This window comes from Salvelinus alpinus, chromosome 12 (genome assembly GCF_045679555.1).
Source record: "Salvelinus alpinus chromosome 12, SLU_Salpinus.1, whole genome shotgun sequence".
Taxonomy (NCBI): Eukaryota; Metazoa; Chordata; class Actinopteri; order Salmoniformes; family Salmonidae; genus Salvelinus; species Salvelinus alpinus.
The window spans coordinates 47,584,009-47,611,138 of NC_092097.1; the positions used below are offsets into that span (position 1 = coordinate 47,584,009).

The window sequence follows — 27,130 nt, forward strand, 5'->3', positions numbered from 1 at the left end:
CAACTGCCACCAGTGTGACGCCAAAACATGGACAACAAATACATATTGACAAAGTAAAATAAATAAAGGTAAACCATATTTTTTTAAATAAATGCTATTCACTAAGTTGATGGTTTATATTTAAGATGTTTTACAGATTTATCATTCGATATATATTTTTTATCATATTTCATTATTTTCTATATTTTACATGTGATAAGGCCACACAGAGGATCAGAGATAATCTAAAGTACCCAAAAGGGCAACTAGATGTCTTGTGATAGATTACAATAAAATCCTTGAAAGATACAAAAATTCTGGTAGTTTACTAGTAAACTTGGAAAGTTTCCAGTAATATACCTTCCCTGACCATCCGCTCAAGAAAAAAATCATCCCGTGGCTGAATCTAGTTGATGATCCCTGGTTTATTGGGTACAAGTCACAGGAGGTTGGTGGCACCTTAATTGAGGAGAACGGGCTTGTAGTAATGGCTGGAGTGGAATCAGTGGAATGGTATCAAACACATGGTTTCCATGTGTTTGATTTCATTCCATGAGCTCCGTTCCAGACATTATTATGAGCCGTCCTCCCCTCAGCAGCCTGAGTTCAAGTACTGTAGGTTGCTGATGGATAAAAGTTGTTAGATGGGTGCTAGCCACAGGTACTGTTTGGAAGGATTTGATGAAGCACCACCAACTACAGCCAGCAGCCACCTCGATAATACATGGTGGCCACTTTGTGCCAGAACAATCACTACAAATCTGTTTTGGAGGCGGAGGGGGAAGGAAGAAGTATGGGTATATTCGGCCTAAATTGAGCAGAAGATAAAACAGTCCATGGAACGAATGACCAAATGCAGGCCACTTAGGTGACTGCTGCCGGACAGTTGTATCTCACTGATGACAGAGACCAGGCACGCAGTGACACAGAGAAGACCACAGGGGCAGTCGCGGTCGAACTCACCGATCACGCAGAAGGGCTTGCGGGCGAATTTCAGACGGCCCCTCCATCCTCTGTATCTGCTGCAGCATCCGGCGGCCCATATCCTCACTATGTACTCAACGCCGAACACCACGATGGTGACTATTTCCTGTTAAGGGACAAAGGCTTCCTGTTACATCACAGAGGCATTCATAACACACATAATGCTGATATTATCATAATGCTTTTGCAAAGATAATATGGATATATTGTGAAAGTTTGGTACCCCAAAACTAAGGAAATTAGAAGAAAATTATTCATATAGTATGTGTATATAGTCAGAACTGAGAGAGACAATTAGCAACTACTTTCTTACAGTGTGAATTGGTTATATTATGAACAGCCAGCACATGCCGTGTTTCTCCAGACTTAAAGCGTTATTCCACCACTTTTCAACCTCATATTCATTATCTCCAGCACAAAACCATTGTCTACATACGTGCAAATGGCATGCTACTGATACGCGTCATGTAAGTGTGAACCAAAGTGCCTACCAGTATATACAAGGCATCTTCGGAACTCTTCTCATACTCCTTAATGGTGGAAAACACAGAGAGGACCAGACAGGAGAAGACCAGCACAAAACTGTGGATAACAAGATAAGAGATAACATGTTCAATTATAAACAGTTTCCTTCTCCACCGATAATCACTATAAGTACCCCCATATATCGCAGGCAAGACAATCGATCTGCAAGTAATTCCAATTTCACACACAGAAGTCTGCTGGGGTTTCAGTGGCTCCTTCACAAATTCAATTGATTCATCTGGAATTGCTGAGGTCCACTGACTGTATCCCTCCCAAGCCATAAAGAGACATATGAGATTTTGCAGGCCATGCAGGAAATTAGTCTGACTGTGTAGCTGCTTAGGAACCCAAGAGGGTTTCAGTCCAATATACTGTATCAGAGCTGGGGAGAAGTGGAAAAGGAAACTTCTTAACAGATCTGTCCGATTTTTCACTCTTTGGTCAAATCAAATCAAATTTTATTGGTCACATACTTTACACATGGTTAGCAGATGTTAATGCGAGTGTAGCGAAATGCTTGGTTACACAGGTTGAAATGGTGCGTATTAGGCCTTGATGTTATAGTAGACAGCGATGTTATAGTAGACAGATATGTTATAGTAGACAGAGATGTTACAGTAGACAGAGATGTTACAGTAGACAGAGATGTTATAGTAGACATAGAAGTTATAGTAGACAGATATGTTATAGTAGACAGAGATGTTATAGTAGACAGAGATGTTATAGTAGACAGAAATGTTATAGTAGACAGAGACGTTACATTAGACAGATGTTGTAGTAGATAGAGACATTATAGAAGACAGATGTTATAGTAGACAGATGTTACAGTAGACAGATGTTATAGTAGACAGATGTTATAGTAGACAGAAGTGTTATAGCAGACAGAGGTGTGAAGGTTGGAGTTGCGGCGAGGGGGAGATGAGGAAATTGTAGAACAGGAAGTGAGATTAGAAAATTAGATTTTTTTTATTGAAGACAGTATTGCTATTTCCAGAGTACTACAACACAGCATTGTGGTGTCTCCCTAAGGAAAGAGGTCTTCTGACTTCAAATCCAATCACATTTTATTCTAGCTCCAACAGTGCAGTAATATCTAACAAGTAATATCTAACAATTTCACAACAATACACACAATACACACAAATTAAAAGAATGGAATTAAGAATATATAAATATTTGGACGAGCAATGTCGGAGCGGCATAGACTAAAATACAGTAGAATAGAATAGAATACAGTATATACATATGAGATGAGTATTGCAAAATATGTAAACATTATTAAAATGACTAGTGTTCCATTATTAAGGTGGCAAGTGATTTCAAGTATATGTATATAGAGCAGAAGTCTCTAGGGTGCTAGTGATGGCTATTTAACAGTCTGATGGCATTGAGATAGAAGCTGTTTTTCAGTCTCTCGGTCCCAGCTTTGATGCCCCTTTACTGACCTCGCCTTCTGGATGATAGTGGAGTGAACAGGCAGTGGATTGGGTGGTTGTTGTCCTTCAGGATCTTTTTGGCCTTCCTGTGACATCGGGTGCTGTAGGTTAGGTGTCCTGGAAGGCAGGTAGTTTGCCCCCTGTGATGCGTTGGGCAGACCGCACCACCCTCTGGAGAGCCCTGCGGTTGCGGGCGGTACAGTTGTCGTACTAGGCGGTGATACAGCCCGACAGGATGCTCTCAATTGTGCATCTGGAAAGGTTTGGGAGGGTTTTATGTGTCAACCACATTTCTTCAGCCTCCTGAGGTTGAAGAGGCGCTGTTGCGCCTTCTTCACCACACTGTCTGTGTGGGTGGACCATTTCAGTTTGTCAGTGATGTGTACGTCGAGGAACTCCACTGCGGTCCCGTCGATGTGGATAGGGGGGTGCTCCCTCTGCTCTTTTCTGAGTCAATGAGACTTCGTGGTTAAACAAAGGTTCAATAAAATAAAAAAGATAGTTAAAGTGATAGTTCACAAAATCAAAGTTTGTCAGATGTTTTCAAACTTCAAAATTTGAAAAATGTCAAGACGCCTCCGTGCTCAGACCATCTGTTGTGTAGATCCAAGTAAATCCCAAATTAATGGCAAAGATATGCAGCAACTAATTTAAGCATTTTAAATTGACTATCCAATTAATGGCGTGAAACTGTAAACAGATGGTGTGGGATGCGGACTCCTCTCAATATTAGAGCACTTTGCTGTTTCTCGCCTAAGAATGTCTCATGGCTTGATTTTGTCTGACAGTCTAGGGACTTATTTAAAGTGATAGTCTAAACATAAACGTTTGTCACTTTGAATATACCACATGCTTATTAAACCAAAATGGATCCAAAACCGAGGCCACCACCCCATTTTCTTTGACTGCATTCGCACTGCAGTCGCAATGATCGTGATATGCGGTTGTTTTATCCTCTTACCGGTTTCGGTCAATGAACTGATTGTAAGTGGCCATGGAAGAAAGCGTCCGCTAAATGACTCCATTATACACTACCGGTCAAAACTTTTAGAACCACTACTCATTCAATTTTTATTTTTATATTTGACTATTTTCTACATTGTAGAATAACTATGAAATAACACATATGGAATCATGTAGTAACCAAAAAAGTGTTAAACAAATCAAAATATATTTAATATTTGAGATTCTTCAAGTAGCCACCCTTTGCCTTTGTCACGACTTCCGCCGAAGTCGGGTCCTCTCCTTGTTCGGGCAGTGCTCGGCGGTCGGCGTCGCCAGTCTTCTAGCCATCATCGAACCACTTTTCATTTTCCATGTGTTTTGTCTTGTTTTCCCTCACAGATGGTTTCAATTCCCTCAATCATTTGTTGTGTATTTAACCCTCTGTTCCCCCCATGTCTTTGTGTGGGATTGTTTATTGTAAGTGCTTGTGGACGTGTTGATTGGTGCACGACGGGTTTTTGTACCCAAATGTCTTGTTATTTTTTATGCCGTGGGTTTTGCTATTAAACTGCTCCGGCTATTACCAAGTTCTGCTCTCCTGCGTCTGACTTCCCTGCCACCGATTACGCACACCTTACAGCCTTGATGACATTTTTGCACACTCTTGGCATTCTCTCAACCAGCTTAACCTGGAATGCTTTTCCAACAGTCTTGAAGGAGTTCCCACATATGCTGAGCACTTGTTGCCAGCTTTTCCTTCACTCTGCGGTCCAACTCATCCCAAACCATCTCAATTGGGTTGAGGTCAGGGATTCCGGAGGCCAGGTCATCTGATGCAGCACTCCATCACTCTCCTTCTTGGTAAAATAGCCCTTACACAGCCTGGAGGTGTGTTGGGTCATTGTTCTGTTGAAAAACAAATGATAGTCCCACTAAGCCCAAACCAGATGGGATGGTGTATCGCTGTAGAATGCTGTGGTAGCCATGCTGGTTAAGTGTACCTTGAATTCTAAATAAATCACAGACAGTGTCATCAGTAAAGCACCCCCACACGATCACTCCTCCTCCATGCTTCACGGTGGGAACCACACATGCGGAGATCATCTGTTCACCCACACCGCGTCTCACAAAGACACGGCGGTTGGAATCAAAAATCTCCAATTTGGACTCATCAGACCGAAGGACAGATTTCCACCAGTCTAATGTCCATTGCTCGTGTTTCTTGGACAAGCAAGTCTCTTATTATTATTGGTGTCCTTTAGTAGTGGTTTCTTTGCAGCAATTCAACCATGAAGACCAGATTCCCGCAGTGTGTCCTCTGAACAGTTGATGTTGAGATGTGTCTGTTACTTGAACTCTTTATTTGGCCTGCAATTTCTGAGGCTGGTAACTTGAATAAACTTATCCTCTGCAGCAGAGGTAACTCTGGGTCTTCCATTCCTGTGGCAGTCCTCATGAGAGCCTGTTTCATCATAGCGCTTGGTGGTTTTTGCGCCTGCACTTAAAGCAACGTTCAAAGTTCTTGAAATGTTCCATATTGACTGACCGATGTTTTAAAGTAATGATGGACTGTTGTTTCTCTTTGCTTATTTGAGATGTTCTTTCCATAATATGGACTTGGTCTTTTACCAAATAGGGCTATCTTCTGTATACCACCCCTACCTTGCCACAATGCAACTGATTGGCTCAAACGCATTAAGAATGAAAGAAATTCCACAACCTAACTTTTAAGAAGGCACACCTGTTAATTGAAATGCATTCCAGGTGACTACCTCATGAAGCTGGTTGAAAGAATGCCAAGAGTGTGCAAAGTTGTTATCAAGGCAAAGGGTGGCTTTTGGCTTTGGCTCTGCCAAATTAAAATATATTTTGATTTGTTTAACACTTTTTTGGTTATTACATGATTCCATATGTGTTATTTCATAGTGTTGATGTCTTCACTGTTATTCTACAATGTAGAAAAATAGTCAAAATAAAGAAAAACCCTTGAATGAGTAGGTGCTCTAAAACTTTTGACCGGTAGTGTACATGTAAAATGTTGTATCGTTTCAAGGACAACTGAGACATCTGCTGTCTGTTATGACTGACAATGCTTCCCCTGGCACATCAATGTGTGATGCATAACATTTCCAACAAGGGAAAATGGGCAGCGGCTCGTCACCAGGACAGCGGCTGAGTCACAAATGGCACGCTATTTCCCTTTAAAGTACATTGTTCACACTGTGGGCATCGGTCAAAGGTAGTGCACTATGTAGGGAATAGGGTGCCATTTGTGGTGCTCTAGCACAGAGTCGCTGCAGACTCATGAGACTTCCCTACAGTTCCCTTCGACTACGTGGAAACAGTTGTCTAGTACGTAGATGAAACATCCCACGTCAGTGCGCTTACAGACATTTGAAGATATAAACTGATGAATCGTTGGATGAACAGTGCTGTATCAAGGATGAGAAAAAAAAAGTTTGTCCTACTACTTAAAACCTAGGCTATAATCCTTTTAACCTTTTATAAGCATGTATGAACCTTTACAATGTATTGTTATAGGTATTATTATATGGTTTTATATTTCTGTATACCAACATTTAAACGGACTCAAAATTGATGTTTTTTAGTCATGACATTGCTTTTGGCTAATAAACTTGGGTCAATGGAACCTGTCTAATTATAAACAGATAATGTTCTAATAACAGATAATGCAAGCATGGCTGCAGGGAGTTTCAACCATATTCCTCACACCAGTCCAATATTGAGTAAATCTATGAGGGAGAGTGTATGAGTGCACACTTCAGGACAGGGTACAGAATAGGAATATAGCCTAAAGCTCCATAGGTTGAGCTGGAGACATACAGGATGTAAACCAAACCATGCTCCGTTTCATGTCTGGGCCTGCTCCTCTGTCTGGGCCTGCTCCTCTGTCTGGGCCTGCTCCTCTGTCTGGGCCTGCTCCTCTGTCTGGGCCTGCTCCTCTGTCTAGGCCTGCTCTTCTGTCTGGGCCTGTTCCTCTGTCTGGGCCTGTTCCTCTGTCTGGGCCTGCTCCTCTGTCTGGGCCTGCTCCTCTGTAGAGGATGAGCAGCAGGGTTGAAGGATTCCTTTTCCTTTTGTATCGCTTATCTCCCTCTTAAGGTATTAGTCAGGGTCCTAGAGAATGGTCTCTCTCCTCTCTCCATCGCTCTCTCTCTCAGATATCACCAGGCTCTGGTCATTGATAAACCCATTCCTGGGGTCGTTTTTGCAATAGGCGGCTGCTCTTTTTCCCTCACAGTGTCAGTGGGGTGGGCTACAGTAAGCCGTCACTCCATCTCGCCTCGGGCTCAGACAGATGCTGCCAGACAGGCTGGAAGAAATACAGCCCACTCAGCAGCAGCAATAGCAGCACAGGGAGTACAGAGAGCCAGAGGACAAGTCTGGCCTGTCTCAGACCTGCAGCACAGCATCTCTGCCAGCGCTGTGGAGGATAAGGGGGGGGGGGAGAGGCAAGAGAAGGGGGAGAGCGCAAGAGAGGGAGAGAGAGAAAAAGGACAACGGTAGAAAGACAGAGAAGGTGAAAATTAAAGAGATAAAGAGAGAGGGAATACAAAGAGAAGACGACTGCACTCCACACAAGCCCCCACAGTGCTCCAGCAAACAGCACGGGGGCAGCGGATCAAAAAAAAATATTCAACTCAACGCACAAATAAAATAACAGATAGCCCTGCAGTAATGTCTCACTTGGGTGTGTATGTGTTTGTCTGTCTGTGTATAGGCATGTTTGTTTTTAATTTCTCCCAGTGACACTGTCTGGAGTTAAGCAGCAATCAGCTAATGCAGCTACTATGTACTTTTATTTTGATTAATAACAACAACAACAAAAAATGTACCCCGTTTTCTCCCCAACTTCGTGGTATCCAATTGGTAGTTACAGTCTTGTCTCATCACTGCAACTCCCGTACGGATTCGGGAGAGGCGAAGGTCGAGAGCCCTGCATCCTCCGAAACTCAACCCAACCAAGCTGCACTGCTTCTTGACACAATGCCCACTTAACCCGGAAGCCAGCTGCACCAATGTGTTGGAGGAAACACCGTACAACTGGTGACCGCGTCAGCGTGCATGCGCCCGGCCTGCCACAGGAGTCGCTAGTGCGCGATGGGACAAGGACCTCACTGCCGGCCAAACCCTCCCCTAAACCGGACGACGCTGGGCCAATTGTACGCTGTCCTATGGGTCTCCCGGTCGAGGCTGGCTGCGACAGAGCCTGGACTCGAATTCAGAATCTCTAGTGGCACAGCTGGCACTGCGACGCAGTGCCTTAGACCACCGCGCCATTCGGGAGGCAACTACTATGTACTTTTAATGTAATCTCAACAGCACTCCAGGTCTTTAGGTTCTGCTGAAACACGGTGATAAAAGTCAGCTACATTCCCCTCAGCATACCCTGTACATCTCCGCCATGCAAATGAGTTCACGGAAAAGTGCTCTCCAGCAGGGACTACGAGGTTGAAGGTCAGCGCTCTCATCTGGGCCCAGTGACTTCGCTGAAACCTCCGATTGGATTTGAGGAGACCGAGCTAATTGATGCCACCGCCACCAACTTTTCTGTCCGAAGTGATTTTGTACATGTCAAACACAGCCCAGTTAAAAATGGAGGCCCGCTTTGAACTCAGAGAGTGTTGCTCGCTGGAACGATCGATCGGTCAGTTTTCGGCCTGTGAGGCTGGAGGAGCCTGAAGGAGCCTGAAGGAGCCTGAAGGAGCCTGAAGGAGCAAATTGAGAATATGATAGTGAACCATGTATTCTGATGGTCAATGACGAACATGGGAAGGATTCATGAAGCATGACAATTAAAAAACACTCCACTTCGAATCGAAGGCTACTTGTACGATAGGATTGTTTTAGAAAGTGAAGTAGTATCAAGATGGTATTGGTATACGGCACGGGAGGCTGGTGAGGGGAGGACAGGTCATAACAATGTCTGGAATGGTGTGAATGGAAAGATATCAAACACATGGAAACCATGGAAACCATGTGTTTGATACCAATCCATTAATTATGTTCCAGCCATTACTGTGAGCCAGCCCGTCCTTCCCAATTAAGGTGCCACCAGCCACCTGTGCTATACAGGTATGTAAGTTGTAACATGTGAGTTGATGCTGTCTGGCAGTCCCTAAGCGATGACCTTGATGAGGTGCTGCGTATTTCAGGTGTGTGTGTGTGTGTGTGTGTGTGTGTGTGTGTGTGTGTGTGTGTGTGTGTGTGTGTGTGTGTGTGTGTGTGTGTGTGTGCTCTCTCCTTGACATGACCACCTCTGAGGACAGAGGCATTGATTATGGCTCATAACAAGGCTGTGGTCAATATACTGTGCAGGCCTTCAACAGATGACTTGACCCCTCAGACCATATTATGTTCAAATCAACAACAAATATAGATTTCCAGGCACCTGCCTGTAAAGGGAAAACAGTATGGCCATGTTTCCAAGTGACACCCTACTCCCTATGTAGTACACTACTCACCTTATTCCCTATGTAGTGGACTACTCACTATATGCACTATACAGTGCACTACTCACCTTATTCCCTATGTAGTGCACTACTCACCTTATTCCCTATGTAGTGCACTACTCACCCTATTCCCTATGTAGTGCACTACTCACCCTATTCCTTATGTAGTGCACTACTCACCATATTCCCTATGTAGTGCACTACTCACCCTATTCCTTATGTAGTGCACTACTCACCCTATTCCCTATGCAGTGCACTACTCCCTCTACTCCCTATGTAGTGCACTACTCACCCTATTCCCTATGTAGTGCACTACTCACGCTATTCCCTATGTAGTGTACTACTCACCCTATTCCCTATGCAGTGCACTACTCCCTCTATTCCCTATGTAGTGCACCACTCACCCTATTCCCTATGTAGTGCATTAATCACCCTATTCCCTATGTAGTGCATTAATCACCCTATTCCCTATGTAGTGCATCAATCACCCTATTCCCTATGTAGTGTACTATTCACCCTATTCTCAATGTAGTACACCACTCATCCTATTCCCTATGTAGTGCACTACTCACCCTATTCCCTATGTAGTGTACTACTCACCCTATTCCCTATGTAGTACACTACTCACCTTATTCCATATATAGTGCACTACTCACCCTATTCCATATATAGTGCACTACTCACCCTATTCCCTATGTAGTGCACTACTCACCCTATTCTCTATGTAGTACACCACTCACCCTATTCCCTATGTAGTGCACTACTCACCCTATTCCCTATGTAGTGCACTACTCACCCTATTCCCTATGTAGTGCACTACTCACCTTATTCCCTATGTAGTACACTACTCACCATATTCACTATGTAGTACACTACTCACCTTATTCCCTATATTATTACTATTCCCTATGTAGTACACTACTCACCTTATTCCCTATATTGTGCCCTACTCACCCTATTCCCTATGTAGTACACTACTTACCCTATTCCCTATGTAGTACACTACTCACCCTATTCCCTATATAGTGCACTACTCACCCTATTCCCTATGTAGTGCACTACTCACCCTATATAGTGCACCACTTTTGACCAGGGTCCATACGCGCATATGACTAAGACAATGGCAGTTAAAACAAAAGAGGAACAGTTCTGGAAAGACCTCCATGAAAACGGAACCCACTGTTAGAAACAGCTGTTTCATGAAACCCAAATGGTTGTGCAAAAAATAACAGCAGTGAAATTAATAATTTACTTAAATCAAATGAGAGAGGGAAAAAGTTTGAATAATATCTGAAATACCTGCTTTATCCATTTAATTTCCTAAGCCTTCTTTAAATTGGCAATCTGCAGTTCAAACAACAAAGCGGTTACCCTGCCGCTGTTTTGGTAAACATTCCCTATTTAGTGCACTACTCACCATATTCCCTATGTAGTGCACTACTCACCATATTCCCTATGTAGTGCACTACTCACCCTATTCCCTATGTAGTGCACTACTCACCATATTCCCTATGTAGTACACTACTCACCATATTCCCTATGTAGTGCACTACTCACCCTATTCCCTATGTAGTACACTACTCACCCTATTCCCTATGTAGTACACTACTCACCCTATTCCCTATGTAGTATACTACTCACCCTATTCCCTATGTAGTACACTACTCACCCTATTCCCTATGTAGTGCACTACTCACCCTATTCCCTATGTAGTACACTACTCACCATATTCCCTATGTAGTGCACTACTCACCCTATTCCCTATGTAGTACACTACTCACCCTATTCCCTATGTAGTACACTACTCACCCTATTCCCTATGTAGTATACTACTCACCCTATTCCCTATGTAGTACACTACTCACCCTATTCCCTATGTAGTGCACTACTCACCCTATTCCCTATGTAGTACACTACTCACCCTATTCCCTATGTAGTACACTACTCACCCTATTCCCTATGTAGTACACTACTCACCCTATTCCCTATGTAGTGCACTACTCACCCTATTCCCTATGTAGTACACTACTCACCCTATTCCCTATGTAGTACACTACTCACCCTATTCCCTATATAGTGCACTACTCACCCTATTCCCTATGTAGTACACTACTCACCTTATTCCCTATATAGTGCACTACTCACCCTATGCCCTATGTAGTACACTACTCACCATATTCCCTATGTAGTGCACTACTCACCCTTTTCCCTATGTAGTACACTACTCACCTTATTCCCTATATAGTGCACTACTCACCCTATTCCCTATGTAGTACACTACTCACCCTATTCCCTATGTAGTACACTACTCACCCTATTCCCTATGTAGTGCACAACTCACCCCATTCCCTATGTAGTGCACTACTCACCCTATTCCCTATGTAGTGCACTGCTCACCCTATTCCCTATGTAGTGCACTACTCACCCTATTCCCTATGTAGTGCACTACTCACCCTTTTCCCTATGTAGTACACTACTCACCTTATTCCCTATATAGTGCACTACTCACCCTATTCCCTATGTAGTACACTACCCACCCTATTCCCTATGTAGTGCACTACTCACCCTATTCCCTATGTAGTGCACTACTCACCATATTCCCTATGTAGTGCTCTACTCACCCTTTTCCCTATGTAGTACACTACTCACCTTATTCCCTATATAGTGCACTACTCACCCTATTCCCTATGTAGTGCACTACTCACCCTATTCCCTATATAGTGCACTACTCACCCTATTCCCTATGTAGGGCACTACTCACCCTTTTCCCTATGTAGTACACTACTCACCTTATTCCCTATATAGTGCACTACTCACCCTATGCCCTATGTAGTACACTACTCACCATATTCCCTATGTAGTGCACTACTCACCCTTTTCCCTATGTAGTACACTACTCACCTTATTCCCTATATAGTGCACTACTCACCCTATTCCCTATGTAGTACACTACTCACCCTATTCCCTATGTAGTACACTACTCACCCTATTCCCTATGTAGTGCACAACTCACCCCATTCCCTATGTAGTGCACTACTCACCCTATTCCCTATGTAGTGCACTACTCACCCTATTCCCTATGTAGTGCACTACTCACCCTATTCCCTATGTAGTGCACTACTCACCCTTTTCCCTATGTAGTACACTACTCACCTTATTCCCTATATAGTGCACTACTCACCCTATTCCCTATGTAGTACACTACCCACCCTATTCCCTATGTAGTGCACTACTCACCCTATTCCCTATGTAGTGCACTACTCACCATATTCCCTATGTAGTGCTCTACTCACCCTTTTCCCTATGTAGTACACTACTCACCTTATTCCCTATATAGTGCACTACTCACCCTATTCCCTATGTAGTGCACTACTCACCCTATTCCCTATGTAGTGCACTACTCACCCTATTCCCTATGTAGGGCACTACTCACCCTTTTCCCTATGTAGTACACTACTCACCTTATTCCCTATATAGTGCACTACTCAACCCTGGAGAAATCTAACCCCTCAAATTCATACAGAATCTTGGATGCAAGGACTGACCATCCTTTAGATTAAATGTATTGTTTTAACGATGTTTTTTTTTCTTAATCCCTCTCTGTGATAAACATGCCCATATTCAAAACTCATGCAAATACTAATTATTCAACAGTCCCTGAGCTTTCACACCTCCCTTCATCTGGCAGCGGTGGAGTGGGGATTTGAAAGATGGCTTAAAGATGTGCCTCATTCTGAAGGTAAGAGAAGCCGGCTGTTTGGATATTCCGAGCATGCGGCAGTATTTCTTGGGCACGTATCCACAAACACCTCAGATGTGCTTGGCCATGGAGTGTGATAGGTGTTGGGTCGACGCTGAGGTGTGTGTGTGTGCCGTGCAGGGTGACATTTCTGGAGGTTTTCTGGTTTTGACAGAGCCGTCTCTAACCTTTGAACTAACCTTTGATGTAATGTACAGGAGGCAGGCTGACACCGGTCAGCTGCTGCAGCAAGTTGCAACATTGGGTCTGTTTGTCTCAATGTACTGTGTGTTAGCACATTGCAACGTAGACACAGACACAATTATGCAAACCCAAGCAGACACTGGTACAAACTCAAAATGTACGCACACACACTTAAAAATTGTGCCTGTCAAGCACTTTCAGCCAAAGGCTGTCACCTACATAATAACTGTCAACTCGGTAATGGCGTCTGTTTTGACACACTCGTCAAACACTTGAGCACACCTTTCTCCATACAAGTGGTTAGTTGGTCACGTCTAATGCAGTGGTTTTCAACCCGTGTGCCGCTGCACACTGGTGTGCCTCGAGGAACTCTCAGGTGTGCCACAAAACTTTTCCTAATCTTGATAATATTTTTAGAAACGTGGCCTGTGGAATGAACGTGGGATTTTGACTGGGGAACATCAGTGCCACTAGAAAGAATAGCAATCAGATAATACATTGAGTGGAACACATGGTTACATCTGGATTGCTGTTTTATGTCCGGTGTGCTGGAGCTGTTGCGTTTTACAGTCATGTGAAAAAGTAAGTACACCCCCTGGAAAGTTGTCTCTTTTTTTAACATATTTGGACAGATGGATATGTAATCTTCACTTCAACACTATTGACAGATAAAGGTAATATAATTTAACAAATGACACTGAAAGATTATACTTTGCAATCATTTATTAATCCAAAATCAACAGAAATGCAATTCCATAGTGCAGAAAAAATAAGTACACCCCTAGCTTCAATAGCTGTGTTGCCCCCTTTGGCTGAAATAACGTGTAACTGCCTATCAGTCTCTTACATCAACTGGGAGGAATTTTACAGTAATGCTTCAACTGTGTCATGTTCGAGGGCTTTGTTGCATGCTTCAACTGTGTCATGTTCGAGGGCTTTGTTGCATGCTTCAAGTCCCCCCACAGCATTTCGATAGGATTGAGATCTGGGCCATTCCATAACCCTCCATTTCATATTGATTGTGGTAAGAGAGGCCTGTAGATCCCTTGATGTTACCCTGGGGTTCTTAGAGACTTCTATGAGCATCTGCAGGGTCAGCTCTTGGGCTCAATTTGTTGGGACAACCTGTCCTAGGTAGATTGTCAGTGGTCTGTAATTTTCTCCATTTGTAGAAGATCTGTCGGACAGTGGAATGATGTACTTCAAATTGCTTGGAAATGGATTTGTAACCCCTCCCAGACTCATAGGCATCAATAATCTTTCTTCTGAGGGCCTCGGGTAGGTATTTTGATCTTGGCATGATGTGTACCACACACCCATATAGTTAAGACCAAACCAGACCAAGTTTCTAATCTTTATGGAAGTTTATCTGTAATGATTTTCTAATCATTTGCACCTTTTTTTGGTGCAGCCATTTTATGTAATGATAAAGGTAGGGTTGTACTAACTTTTTTCACAAAAGGAAAATGCATATTTTAATTGCATAACATTTTCAAAGTAAACATTTGTTGTGTGATTTGTTAAATTGGGTTACCTTTATCAATGAACGTGGTGTTCAAATGTGTAAAAAAAAAAATATTCCAGGGGATGTACTTTTCACTCTTTTCACATGACTGTATGTCATTTATCTTTGTTTGGTAATATAATTTATTGTTTTTTTGTTCAGTTTAGTCATAATATTTCTCAATTTACATTATGTCAACCAATCAGCTGAGCAACCTGACTTGTTCGCCAATTATTTTGCATAATTTCTTAGAACCATACAATTTTTCAATTCATCATCAACAGATTCATGTTTGTCAAAACTTTGAAATAATAATTTTACAAATACTGCCAATGCTGCATCTGGATTCACTTTCCTCAAACACATCAGACCAACATACATGTTTTACATCTTCAACAAACTAATCCTGAGAAAACATTTGGTATGATCTCTTATAAATTACTTTAAGCCCAACCTTTGGCACTTTGGCTTTCCTTGTTATTGCCACAATGTTATCGTAATTACAGCCAATTGCAACTGATATTGCTTTGGAGCAAAGCTCTGCAGCATTAGTGAAGATATGATCAATACAAGTGGATGTCACATCTAACACTATTGGTATGCACGCTAGTTGGCTGAGTGATAACCTGGGTCATATTACAAGCATTAGTCACAGTTAGAAGCTTCCTCTTGAGAAGACAGCTAGTTGCTAACCAGTCAATGTTCAAGTCACCCAGAAAATAGACCTCTCTGTTCACATCACACACATTATCGAGCATTGCAAACAAATTATCCAAATACTGACTGTTAGCCATTGGTGGACTATAGCAGCACCCCAAAAGAATAGGCTTTAGATGAACTTGCAACCACAACACTTCAACAACATCTGACATGAGATCCTCTATAATTTACAGGATAATAGCTCTGAACATATACAGCAACAAAACCTCCTCCATAGGCATTCCTGTCTCTTCCGTAGATCGTATATACCTATATTGCTACTGCTGTATCATCAAAGGAATTAAGTAAGTTTCAGAGATGGACAGTATATGAATGTTATCCAATGTTAGCAAATTATTGATTTCATGACGCTTATAAGTTGAGAAAATGTAAATGTTTTCTTCCCAGGCGTGATGCAAGGCATTATCACGGGGATATGAGGTAACAACAGGGCCTGGCCTATGTTAAAAGTGTTTTAAATTGTACAAACTTTTTTGGGGGGGTGTTACACGTGTTAAAAGATTATTAAAATGATTAAGACAAAAAAGTGATTTTGATGGTGTAGAATTACGTTAAGGAAATAAAGATAGTCAAGGTTATAACACCTAGGGTCAGTTGTGCCAAGAGAACACTTTCTTCTGGACAAGCTATGTTTCTAAAACTAACGTTTACATGAATTCTGATTATTTCCAGGAATACACAACATCCTGAAATATATGAAAATATCTTTCTTAAAGTTAGAATACTATACTGAACAAAAATATAAACTCAACACGGAAAGTGTTGGTCATGAGCTGAAATAAAAGATTACAGAAATGTTCCATAAGCACAAAAAGCGTATTTATCTCAAATTTTGTGCAGAAATGTGTTTACATCCCTCTTAGTGAACATTTCTCATTTGCCAAGATAATCCATCCACCTGACAGGTGTGGCATATCAAGAAGCTGATTAAACAGCATGATCATTACACAGGTGGACCTTGTGCCGGGGGACAATAAAAGGCCACTCTAAAATGTGCAGGTTTGTCACACAACACAATGCCACAGATGTCTCATGTTTTGAGATAGCGTGCAATTGGCATGCTAATTGCAGGAATGTCCACCAGAGCTGTTGCCAGAGAATGGACCATAAGCCATTTTAGAGAATTTGACAGTATGTCCAACCGGCCTCACAACCGCAGACCACGTGTAACCACGCCAGCCCAGGACCTCCACATCCGGCTTCTTCACCTGCGGGATCATCTGAGACCAGCCATTTGGACAGCTGATGAAACTGAGGAGTATTTATGTCTGTAATAAAGCCCTTTTGTGATGAAAAACTCATTCTGATTGGCTGGGACTGGCTCCCAGTCATGTGAAATCCATTGATTAGAGCCTAATATATGTATTTCAATTGACTGATTTACTTATATGAACTGTAATTTAGCAAAATCATTGAAATTGTTGCATGTTGCGTTTACATTTTTGTTCAATATATAATTCCCTTGATGGAGTGATGCTGAATGTAGAAAATGTCTCTCAACTTACCACACTATCCTCTAAGACCTATTTTATCAGAACTATACGTTTTTATTTCTATCAGAGATTTGCTGGACACTCTTTCACAGATAACATCATTTAAAAAATAATATTCAGTATAGATCAGATGAAGGTCATTGCCACTAAATACATAAGGAAAGGTTTAGGTGTGCCACAGAATTTTTTTATCCCATCAAAGTGTACCACAGTTCAAAAAAGGTTAGGAACCACTGGTCTAAAGAATGAGTTGCAAGGCCAGACGTATTCTCTGAGGAAACAAGTCACGACGATTGAGCACTATCATATCAGAGTTATTTTTAGAACCACAAGTTTTGCCTGAATGCATAATGTAGTATTAGTCTCCAAATTGGCTGTAATTACACAGCCTATCTTAGCTCAACCTGACCTAGAATATATCCGCAGAAGACTTTTAAGAATACAGCGGCATCTTGGACTAATAAGGGACGATAAGGGTAGAAATCGAGAAGTCCAAGGCCTGTAATCATAAAGTGTCTCAGAGTAGGACTGCTGATCTAGGATCTGTTATGCCTTTTAAAATCAGAATGAATAAGAAGGGGGACCTGACCCCAGATCAGCATAATGGTTTGACACTGGGAGTGGTAGCGTAGGCGTATTTTCAACTAATAACACATATTGGCGTACTCAATAATTTGCTATCAATTTTAAGACTTTCCTTCAGGCCTTCAATTTGAACACTCCATGTATATGCAGTCAGGGTTACCATAGCACCTAACTACCACATTCCCAACCAGTGTAACATAAATCCCACCAAGTCAGCATAGGCTTATTCCACCTTTAGGGATTCTGAACTCTCTGAATGGTCATATGAAACCGAACAGTAATGGTGGAAACTACTCAGAAACCGGCCAACCTTTTCTCCATTACAGTCTCGCCTCGTCTAGCGTCTCGCCTCATCTAGCGTCTCGCCTCGTCTAGCGTCTCGCCTCGTCTAGCGTCTCGCCTCGTGTAGCGTCTCGCCTCGTCTAGCGTCTCGCCTCGTCTAGCGTCTCGCCTCGTGTAGCGTCTCGCCTCGTGTAGCGTCTCGCCTCGTCTAGCGTCTCGCCTCGTCTAGCGTCTCGCCTCGTGTAGCGTCTCGCCTCGTGTAGCGTCTCGCCTCGTCTAGCGTCTCGCCTCGTCTAGCGTCTCGCCTCGTCTAGCGTCTCGCCTCGTGTAGCGTCTCGCCTCGTCTAGCGTCTCGCCTCGTCTAGCGTCTCGCCTCGTGTAGCGTCTCGCCTCGTCTAGCGTCTCGCCTCATGTAGCGTCTCGCCTCGTCTAGCGTCTCGCCTCGTGTAGCGTCTCGCCTCGTCTAGCGTCTCGCCTCGTCTAGCGTCTCGCCTCGTTAACGGTGCGTTTATCACAAAACACTGAATAGGTTCCTCAATGGGAAATGGATGGCCCCACTGTGAGGAGTGACCGGCGGCTCTGAGGGGCGGACATGATGATGTCACACAGCGTAGCCATAAATCTCCACCAAATTGACCAGTCTAAGCCGCCGAACACACCTATGCAGTGCCAGGCACACAGACACATGTACTGTATGTCAGTACAGGTGCACACCCATAGATGTACAACTTCGTACATAGTTCAAACACACACAACTATAGAATAAAATATACTGTAAAACTACCAGTAGGACTTACTTAAGGCCTTTCAGCTATAATCCTTTATGACTTGTTATAAGCCTGCATGAGCCTTTATAATGTATTATAATTAGGCTTATAATATTTTGTGTCTCTCTATGTAGGACATTTTCAACTGACTCAAAATGGCCAATATATAATCAGGATCATTATCAGATCATTATAAGACATTATATTCTGGGTGGTTCGAGCCCTGAATGCTGATTGGCTGAAAGCTGTAGTATATCAGCCTATATACCATGGGTATGACAAAACATTTATTTTCACTGCTCTAAATACATTGATAACCAGTTTATAATAGCAAAAAGGCACCTCAGGGGTTTGTGGTATATGGCCAACATACCACGACTAAGGGCTGTATCCAGGCACACAGCGTTGCTTCGTGCCTAAGAACAGCCGTGGTATATTGGCCATATACCACACCCTCTCGTGACTTATTGCTTAATTAGAAAAGTGTCATTCATGTAAATGACAAGTCTGAAATACATTATACCGGTTGGCTTTCAGTAAAGTGTTGCTACACTACAAACCTCATCCACAGGCTATTGGACCAAGCTTTGAGGGGAAGTGTCTGGGAACTAGATTACCACACTACAAACCTCATCCACAGGCTATTGGACAAAGCGTTGAGGGGAAGTGTCTGGGAACTAGATTACCACACTACAAACCTCATCCACAGGCTATTGGACAAAGCGTTGAGGGGAAGTGTCTGGGAACTAGATTACCACACTACAAACCTCATCCACAGGCTATTGGACCAAGCTTTGAGTGGAAGTGTCTGGGAACTAGATTACCACACTACAAACCTCATCCACAGGCTATTGGACAAAGCACTGGGTGGAAGTGTCTGGGAACTAGATTACCACACTACCACTTGTAACATAATGCATCTCTCTTGCAGTGGTGTAAAGTTCTTAATAAAACACTTTAAAGTACTACCTAAGTAGTTTTTGGGGGTATGTGTTCTTTACTTTTTACTACATAAATGTTCCCTGACACCCAAAAGTACTTGTTACATTTTGAATGCTTAGCAGTACAGGAAAATGGTCGAATTCACACGCTTATCAAGAGAACATTCTTGGCCATCCCTACTGCCTCTGATCTGGCGGACTCACTAAGCACACATGCCTTGTTTGTAAATGATGTCTGAGTGTTGGAGTGTGCCACTGGCTATCTGTAAATGATGTCTGAGTGTTGTAGTGTGCCACTGGCTATCTATAAATAATGTCAGAGTGTTGGAGTGTGCCCCTGGCTATCTGTAAATGATGTCCGAGTGTTGGAGTGTGCCACTGGCTATTTGTAAATGATGTCAGAGTGTTGGAGTGTGCCACTGGCTATTTGTAAATGATGTCAGAGTGTTGGAGTGTGCCACTGGCTATCTGTAAATGATGTCCGAGTGTTGGAGTGTGCCCCTGGCTATCTGTAAATGATGTCCGAGTGTTGGAGTGTGCCCCTGGCTATCTGTAAATGATGTCAGAGTGTTGGAGTGTGCCCCTGGCCATCCACCAATACATAAAAACTAGAAAATTGTGCCGTCTGGTTTGCTTAATATAAGGAATTTGAAATAATTTATACTTTTCATTTTGGTACTTATGTATATATTTTTGCTATTATATTTACTTTTGATACTTAAGTATATGTCAAATCAAATACTTTTAGACTTTTACTCAAGTAGTATTTACTGGGTGACTTTCACTTTTAACGTCGGTGACTTTCTATATATATATTTTTATTTCACCTTTATTTAACCAGGTTGGCCAGTTGAATACAAGTTGTCATTTACAACTGCGACCTGGTCAAGATAAAGCAAAGCAGTGCGACACAAACAACAACACAGAGTTACACATGGAATAAACAAATGTACAGTCAATAACACAATAGAAAAGTCTATATACAGTGTGTGCAAATGAAGTAAGATTAGTGAGGTAAGGCAATAAATAGGCCATAGTAGCAAAATAATAAAACATTGGAGTGATATATGTGCAGAATATGAATGTGCAAGTAGAGATACTGGGGTGTAAAGGAGCAACAAACAAAAAAATAACAATATGGTGATGAGGTAGTTGGGAGGGCTATTTACAGATGGGCTATGATCTGTAAGCTGCTCTGCCAGCTGATGCTTAAAGTTAGTGAGGGAGATATGAGTCTACAGCTTCAGTGATGTTTGCAGTTCGTTCCAGTCATTGGCAGCAGAGAACTGGAAGGAAAGGCGGCCAAAGGAGGAATTGGCTTTGGAGTGACCAGTGAAATATACCTGCTGGAGCGCGTGCTACGGGTGGGTGCTGCTATGGTGACCAGTGAGCTGAGATAAGGTGGGGCTTTACCTAGCAGAGACTTATAGATGACCTGGAGCCAGTGGGTTTGGCGACGAATAAGAAGCGAGGGCCAGCCAACGAGAGCATACAGGTTGCAGTGGTGGGTAGTATATGGGGCTGTGATAGACTGCATCCAATTTGCTGAGTAGAGTGTTGGAGGCTATTTTGTAAATGACATCGTCGAAGTCAAGGATCGGTAGGATAGTCAGTTTTACGAGGGTGTGTTTGGCAGCATGAGTGAATGATGCTTTGTTGCGAAATGGATTGGAGATGCTTAATGTGAGTCTGGAAGGAGAGTTTACAGTCTAACCAGACACCTAGGTATTTGCAGTTGTCCACATATTCTAAGTCAGAACCGTCCAGAGTAGTGATGCTAGACGGGAGGGCAGGTGCGGGCAGCGATCGGTTGAAGAGCATGCATTTAGTTTTACTTGCATTTAAAAGCAGTTGGAGGCCACGGAAGGAGTGTTGTATGGCATTGAAGCTCGTCTGGAGGTTAGTTAACACAGTGTCCAAAGAAGGGCCAGAAGTATACAAAATGGTGTCGTCTGGGTAGAGGTGGATCAGAGAATCAGCAGCAGCAAGAGCAACATCATTGATGTATACAGAGAAAAGAGTCGGCCCAAGAATTGAACCCTGTGGCATCCCCATAGAGACTGCCAGAGGTCCGGACAACAGGCCCTCTGATTTGACATACTGAACTCTGTCTGAGAAGTAGTTGATGAACCAGGCAAGGCAGTCATTTGAGAAACCAAGGCTGTTGAGTCTGCCGATAAGAATGCGGTGATTGACAGAGTCGAAAGCCTTGGCAAGGTCGATGAATACAGCTGCACAGTATTGTCTTTTATCAATGGCGGTTATGATATCGTTTAGGACCTTGAGTGTTGCTAAGGTGCGCCCATGACCAGCTCGGAAACCAGATTGCATAGCAGAGAAGGTACGGTGGGATTCAAAATCGTTGGTTATCTGTTAACTTGGCTTTCGAAGACCTTGGAAAGGAAAGGCAGGGTAGGATAGAAATAGGTCTGTAACAGTTTGGGTCTAGGGTGTCACCCCCTTTGAAGAGGAGGATGACCACGGCAGCTTTCCAATCTTTGGGGATCTCAGACGATACGAAAGAGAGGTTGAACAGGCTAGTAATAGGGGTTGCAACAATTGAGGCGGATAATTTTAGAAAGAGAGGGTCCAGATTGTCTAGCCCAGCTGATTTGTAGGGGTCCAGATTTTGCAGCTTTTTCAGAACATCAGCTATCTGGATTTAGGTGAAGGAGAAGTGGGGGAGGCTTGGACAAGTTGCTGTGGGAGGTGCAGGGCAGTTGACCGGGGTAGGGGTAGCCAGGTGGAAAGCATGGCCAGCCGTAGAAAAATGCTTATTGAAATTCTCAATTATCGTGGATTTATCGGTGGTAACAGTGTTTCCTAGCCTCAGAGCAGTGGGCAGCTGGGAGGAGGTGCTCTTATTCTCCATGGACTTTACAGTGTCCCAGAACTTTTTGGAGTTTGTGCTACAGGATGGAAATTTCTGTTTGAAAAAGCTAGCCTTTGCTTTCCTAACTGCCTCTGTAAATTGGTTCCTAACTTCCCTGAAAAGTTGCATATCGCAGGGGCTATTTGATGCTAATGCAGAACGCCACAGGATGTTTTTGTGCTGGTCAAGGGAAGTCAGGTCTGGAGTGAACCAAGGGCTATATCTGTTCCTGGTTCTAAATGAAGGTATCTTTACTTTTACTCAAATATGACAATAGAGTACTTTTTCCACCACTGATCCCTTGTTAGCAGTGAGAGTTACTGGAGGCTGTGCTCATCAGACACTCCGGTCCAGGTGGTTGACTGGTTCTGATAGTACCTTAACCAATGGGAGTCACTTGGCACCAATGGGAGTTTTTCAGCCTCATTAGGCAGACACTTGGCCCACAGCCTTTTGCCAGACGGATGATGTTGACATCCTGTCTACACACTGCTAAAGCTGCGATTAGGCCTTCTCAACGTTACCTTCAGGTTCCAAAGAATATATTTTATTTTTTAACATTTTGGTAATTTTAGCAGATGCTCCTATCCAGAGCGGCTTACTGTCAGTGAGGGAAAAGGAGGTAAATGATCTGAAATTAATCAGACTTTCGTTACATTATAATAAGTCTTCCCAGTGACACTAAATCAGCCCTGGTCTCAGCCATGGAAACACAAAAGGCAGGCTCTTTAGGCCAAGCACCGGTGTAAAGATTGCATTGTTGGGTTGATTGAGTCTCCATTAAAGATTTTAGATTTTCCTTATCGCTTTTGGGTGTTTTAAAAATAACAATACAAAAACATCTCATGTATGAGTGCATGGGCACAGATCTTTATATCACTCAAGGCGTTTATTGTGGATACCATTCTCCCTCTCAATACAATCTGGTGTATGCTTGACACAATAGTCTGGCATACTGAGACTGCAGTGGAACCTCCCATACCCTTGACCATCTTCCATAATGCTGCCAGACAATCCCTTCTCTCTTCCTCCTCTCTCTTTATCACTGTTCTCATGTTGAAGGAGAAATCCATTTGTCCCGTTGTTATCATCCAGGCGGGTGTTAGTGTCCCAGGCAGTCAGATGTAATAGTCAGCCTGGCAGGCAGTGCCTGGGTCTTATCAGACCTACTCAGGTGAGGTCACCATCTTCCTCCCTAATGACTCAGGTTAATCAGTAGAGTGCGGAGGCACCACTAGCTCACACACAGCCCGGGACAGCCTAGTGCAGCCCAGCATAGCCCAGTCCAACAAAGCCCAGCAAAGCGCAGCACAGCACAGGACAGCCTAGCACAGTCTAGCACAGACCAGGAAAGCCCAGTCCAGCACAGCCCAGGACAGCCCAGGACAGCCTAGCACAGCCTAGTGCAGCCCAGCATAGCCCAGTCCAGGACAGCCTAGCACGGTCTAGCACAGCCCAGGACAGCCTAGCACGGTCTAGCACAGCCCAGGAAAGCCTAGCACAGCCTTGGACAGACTTCCAGGCCCCTTGGGACCATTGCAGTTTGCCAGCCAGCACTGTAAACTAAACCACACATCGACATTGGGTTGGTCACACCCAGTATGCATGCACCCACCCACCCACCCACTCACTCACACCCACCCACCCACCCACAACCACACAGTACACATGTGTTTATTTGGGCAACACAAAGGGGTAGGTCAGGGAAACAGGTGTCCGGTCTGTGTAACACCAGTGCAAGCTGCAACACAAAGTTCAAGGAAACAAAAAGAACAGTTACGACTATTGTACATTCACAGTTTTTGTTTTTGGAATAGATAGCAGTTTTATGCTAGATAAAGGCCTGTTGTTTGAAGTGTCTTGTAATGAGCTTGTCTGTTTAATAAAACTTCCATATTGACCATTTCACGCCTAGGCAGGTCAGTCCGGGTTCATAATCTCGCCACTGGACAAAAATGCCAATGTATCTGAACCCACTAGCCTGTTTCCCACAGGATGCCTGTTTGCCAACTCTGCCAGTGTGAAAACGCCCATAGCAGTGACAAAACTTTTCATTTGTCTCTAATCAATGTTTTATGCATTCTCTGAATGATTCTGATGTGTTCGAAGTACCGTCCATTCATTTGCTAGGCAAAAGATAGTCATCCATTTGCGGAAAATAATATGTTGATGAGCCTCTTACTGTGTTTGTTTATGAGGAGGAGAAAGAGAAACTGTACATTTCTTGATGAAAGTATACCGTGTTCCTCTATGTGAAGAAGAACGGAGAGAGAAACAGCATTATTGGATACAAGTAGGCCTACTTGATAAACACATACCGTGTTCCTCTATGTGAAGAAGAACGGAGAGAGAAACAGCATTATTGGATACAAGTAGGCCTACTTGATAAACACATACCGTGTACGTCTATGTGAAAGAGAGATTGACACTGCCTGTGCATGTGAATCTCATGTTTCTGACAGAGCCCACGACGATATTTATAGAGAAAACAGGACGTACTGTAAGTGATGGGGAGAAGGAGAGACAGAGTGTATAAATTATATATTAGACGAACCAACATGAATACAATCTAGGTTTGCGAGGATCCGCTGCTTTCTCATCCTTTAATGCTCAATGTTCAGAATTCTCCTCTGGTACAAAAAAAGATTCATACTCCATTGAAAAAAAATGAAAACAGCCAGAAATAATTTAAAAAAATAACACCGTGATGCAATCATTTGGTTCGTATGGTACCATAGGTCTAATGTAGGCTAGCTACATTGTATGTTTGCCTCTCAGAACAAATGCGGTAGTTGAGAGATAAATGCAGCAGCTATCGGAGCTGTCCAGCTGCTTTTGGTGCTGAATTGAGAAAAGCCCTGAAAGGATTGCAGCAGTACGCTCAATTAGCTAAGTCAGAATCACATTAAATCGACTGAGAGTAGCCTAATAACTATGGTTAAAAGGGAAATCCTGTCGTGACCGTAAAGCGTTGATAATTCTACATGAGACATATCTGTGTAAATTAAGGAATTCACACCAACACATCATAGGCTTATGTTTTGATGTAAAAATGCACAGTCCACTTTCCTAAAAGCATGATCGCCTAGGTAGCCTATTGATTGTATTTTACATTGATAAAGTAAGCTATGTCAACAACATAAACGAACCTTCACTTGGAAAGAAGCAACTCGTGTTGATGTAATATTCGCTGTCAGACTCCAGGCAGGCAAGATGTTTTAAAATATCTGGAGTTTTGCATAATTTGAATAACATTCGTAAACCACACTATTATTTCGTGTAGGCTAGCCCTAGATTATATGCAATGGCAGATTTCAATATGAAACTTCCGAGGTATTTATTTGACCTGATATGAAGCAGTTCTTTGGAATGATTTAATAAAATATTTTCAATTTATAAAGTCTGCGGTAACTTCTCGATGCCAAGTAGTGGAGAGTATATTGTTATCGCATAATCTAATGAGAAAATAGCCTATACCACATCCCATATAAAGTATGTGTATGTCGTAGGCTACATCCATGGTAAATTAACAGAAGATGACGATATCAACATGATTTATGTGCGCGCCAAAGCTATATATTAATGCTGACTGATTGCACGCCCCACCACCATACCGCTACACCTCTGAATGAATCAGTCGTCTTGACATGTCTTCCCTGCCTATTTATAAAGAACAAAACAATACACAATGATTCGGTCGCTTTCACGCTTCCCGATACATGAGTGTTGGAGGCTTGCTTTTAACCCATTTAAACAAATAGCCTAAAACAAAAAACTTACACGTATGCGTGGTAAATAAATGCCCATCCTCTTGGTCTCTCCAAAACATTATAAAGAAAATTCTGCACTCTTCTGTAGAATGCATTTCTCTTTGGAGGCTTCGGTTTGCCAGAGAGACTGGACCTCTGTTTGCTAAGGATGCTGCCTCGCTTTGTTGCCTCGGCGTCGGCACCTGCTATGAGCAGCGCCCCATCTCTGTTTAAATCCGTACTAGCCCCAGCTTCTAGCCCGACAAAGCCGACTTTTAGCTTTTTCTCCACAGCTGGACCAGGGTAAACCCCGCCTGTGCAGGATTTCTTGACCATTCTGGCGAAATACTGTCATGGGGAGCTTGGAGTTTGAGATTTTTTTCGCCCTTTACCAGGTAGCAGCATTGCAGTGCTGGGCGTGTAGGATATGATCCGTAGAGCGCTCGCCCCTGCATGTGCGCGTGGCTGAGGCTACCCTGCTTCTGAGAAGCCAATTGAAATGCAGAGAAGAATCTGCAATGAACACAATTTTCCTACTTTAGCGTTTTCCGTCCACCTGACAACAGAAAAAAGGAAAATGTCCTACATTTTTATTAGGGCATAAACTAGGGAAAACAACACAATATATAAACAATGTAAACACTGGCACTCCATTGTTTAAATGAACACTGACTGTGGATAACCTATGCTCATTTGCCACTTGCAGAGATCATTTTGATGGGGTCATTTTGTACATCTTTAGTGGCTTTTCAATGTGCACATATTATTTCCTTATGTTACCCTCACCATCTAAAAAAAACATAACAGAATGAAACAGCCTATATTCAAGCAATAAGGGCCAGGAGGTGTTGTATACAGTATGGCCAATATACCACGGTTAAGGACTGTTCTTTGCATGACAGGAGGCGGGATACAGCCCTTAGCCATGGTATAT

At 43.0% G+C, this 27,130-nt stretch overlaps 1 protein-coding gene across 7 annotated transcripts in view; it reads right to left on the bottom strand.

The window, feature by feature from the left end:
- LOC139536278 (potassium voltage-gated channel subfamily KQT member 2-like) overlaps positions 1-26,666 on the bottom strand; it is an 80,350-nt gene extending 53,684 nt beyond the window's left edge. For all 7 annotated transcript variants that reach the window (XM_071336658.1, XM_071336662.1, XM_071336656.1 and 4 more), the window contains exons 1-3: positions 26,228-26,666; positions 1,455-1,545; positions 943-1,069 (exon numbers count right to left, since the gene is read on the bottom strand). In XM_071336658.1, the coding sequence (XP_071192759.1) occupies positions 943-1,069; positions 1,455-1,545; positions 26,228-26,532 (523 nt within the window). In that variant the 5' untranslated portion in view covers positions 26,533-26,666. The remainder of the gene's footprint in view (positions 1-942; positions 1,070-1,454; positions 1,546-26,227) is intronic.
- Positions 26,667-27,130: the final 464 nt, after the last annotated feature.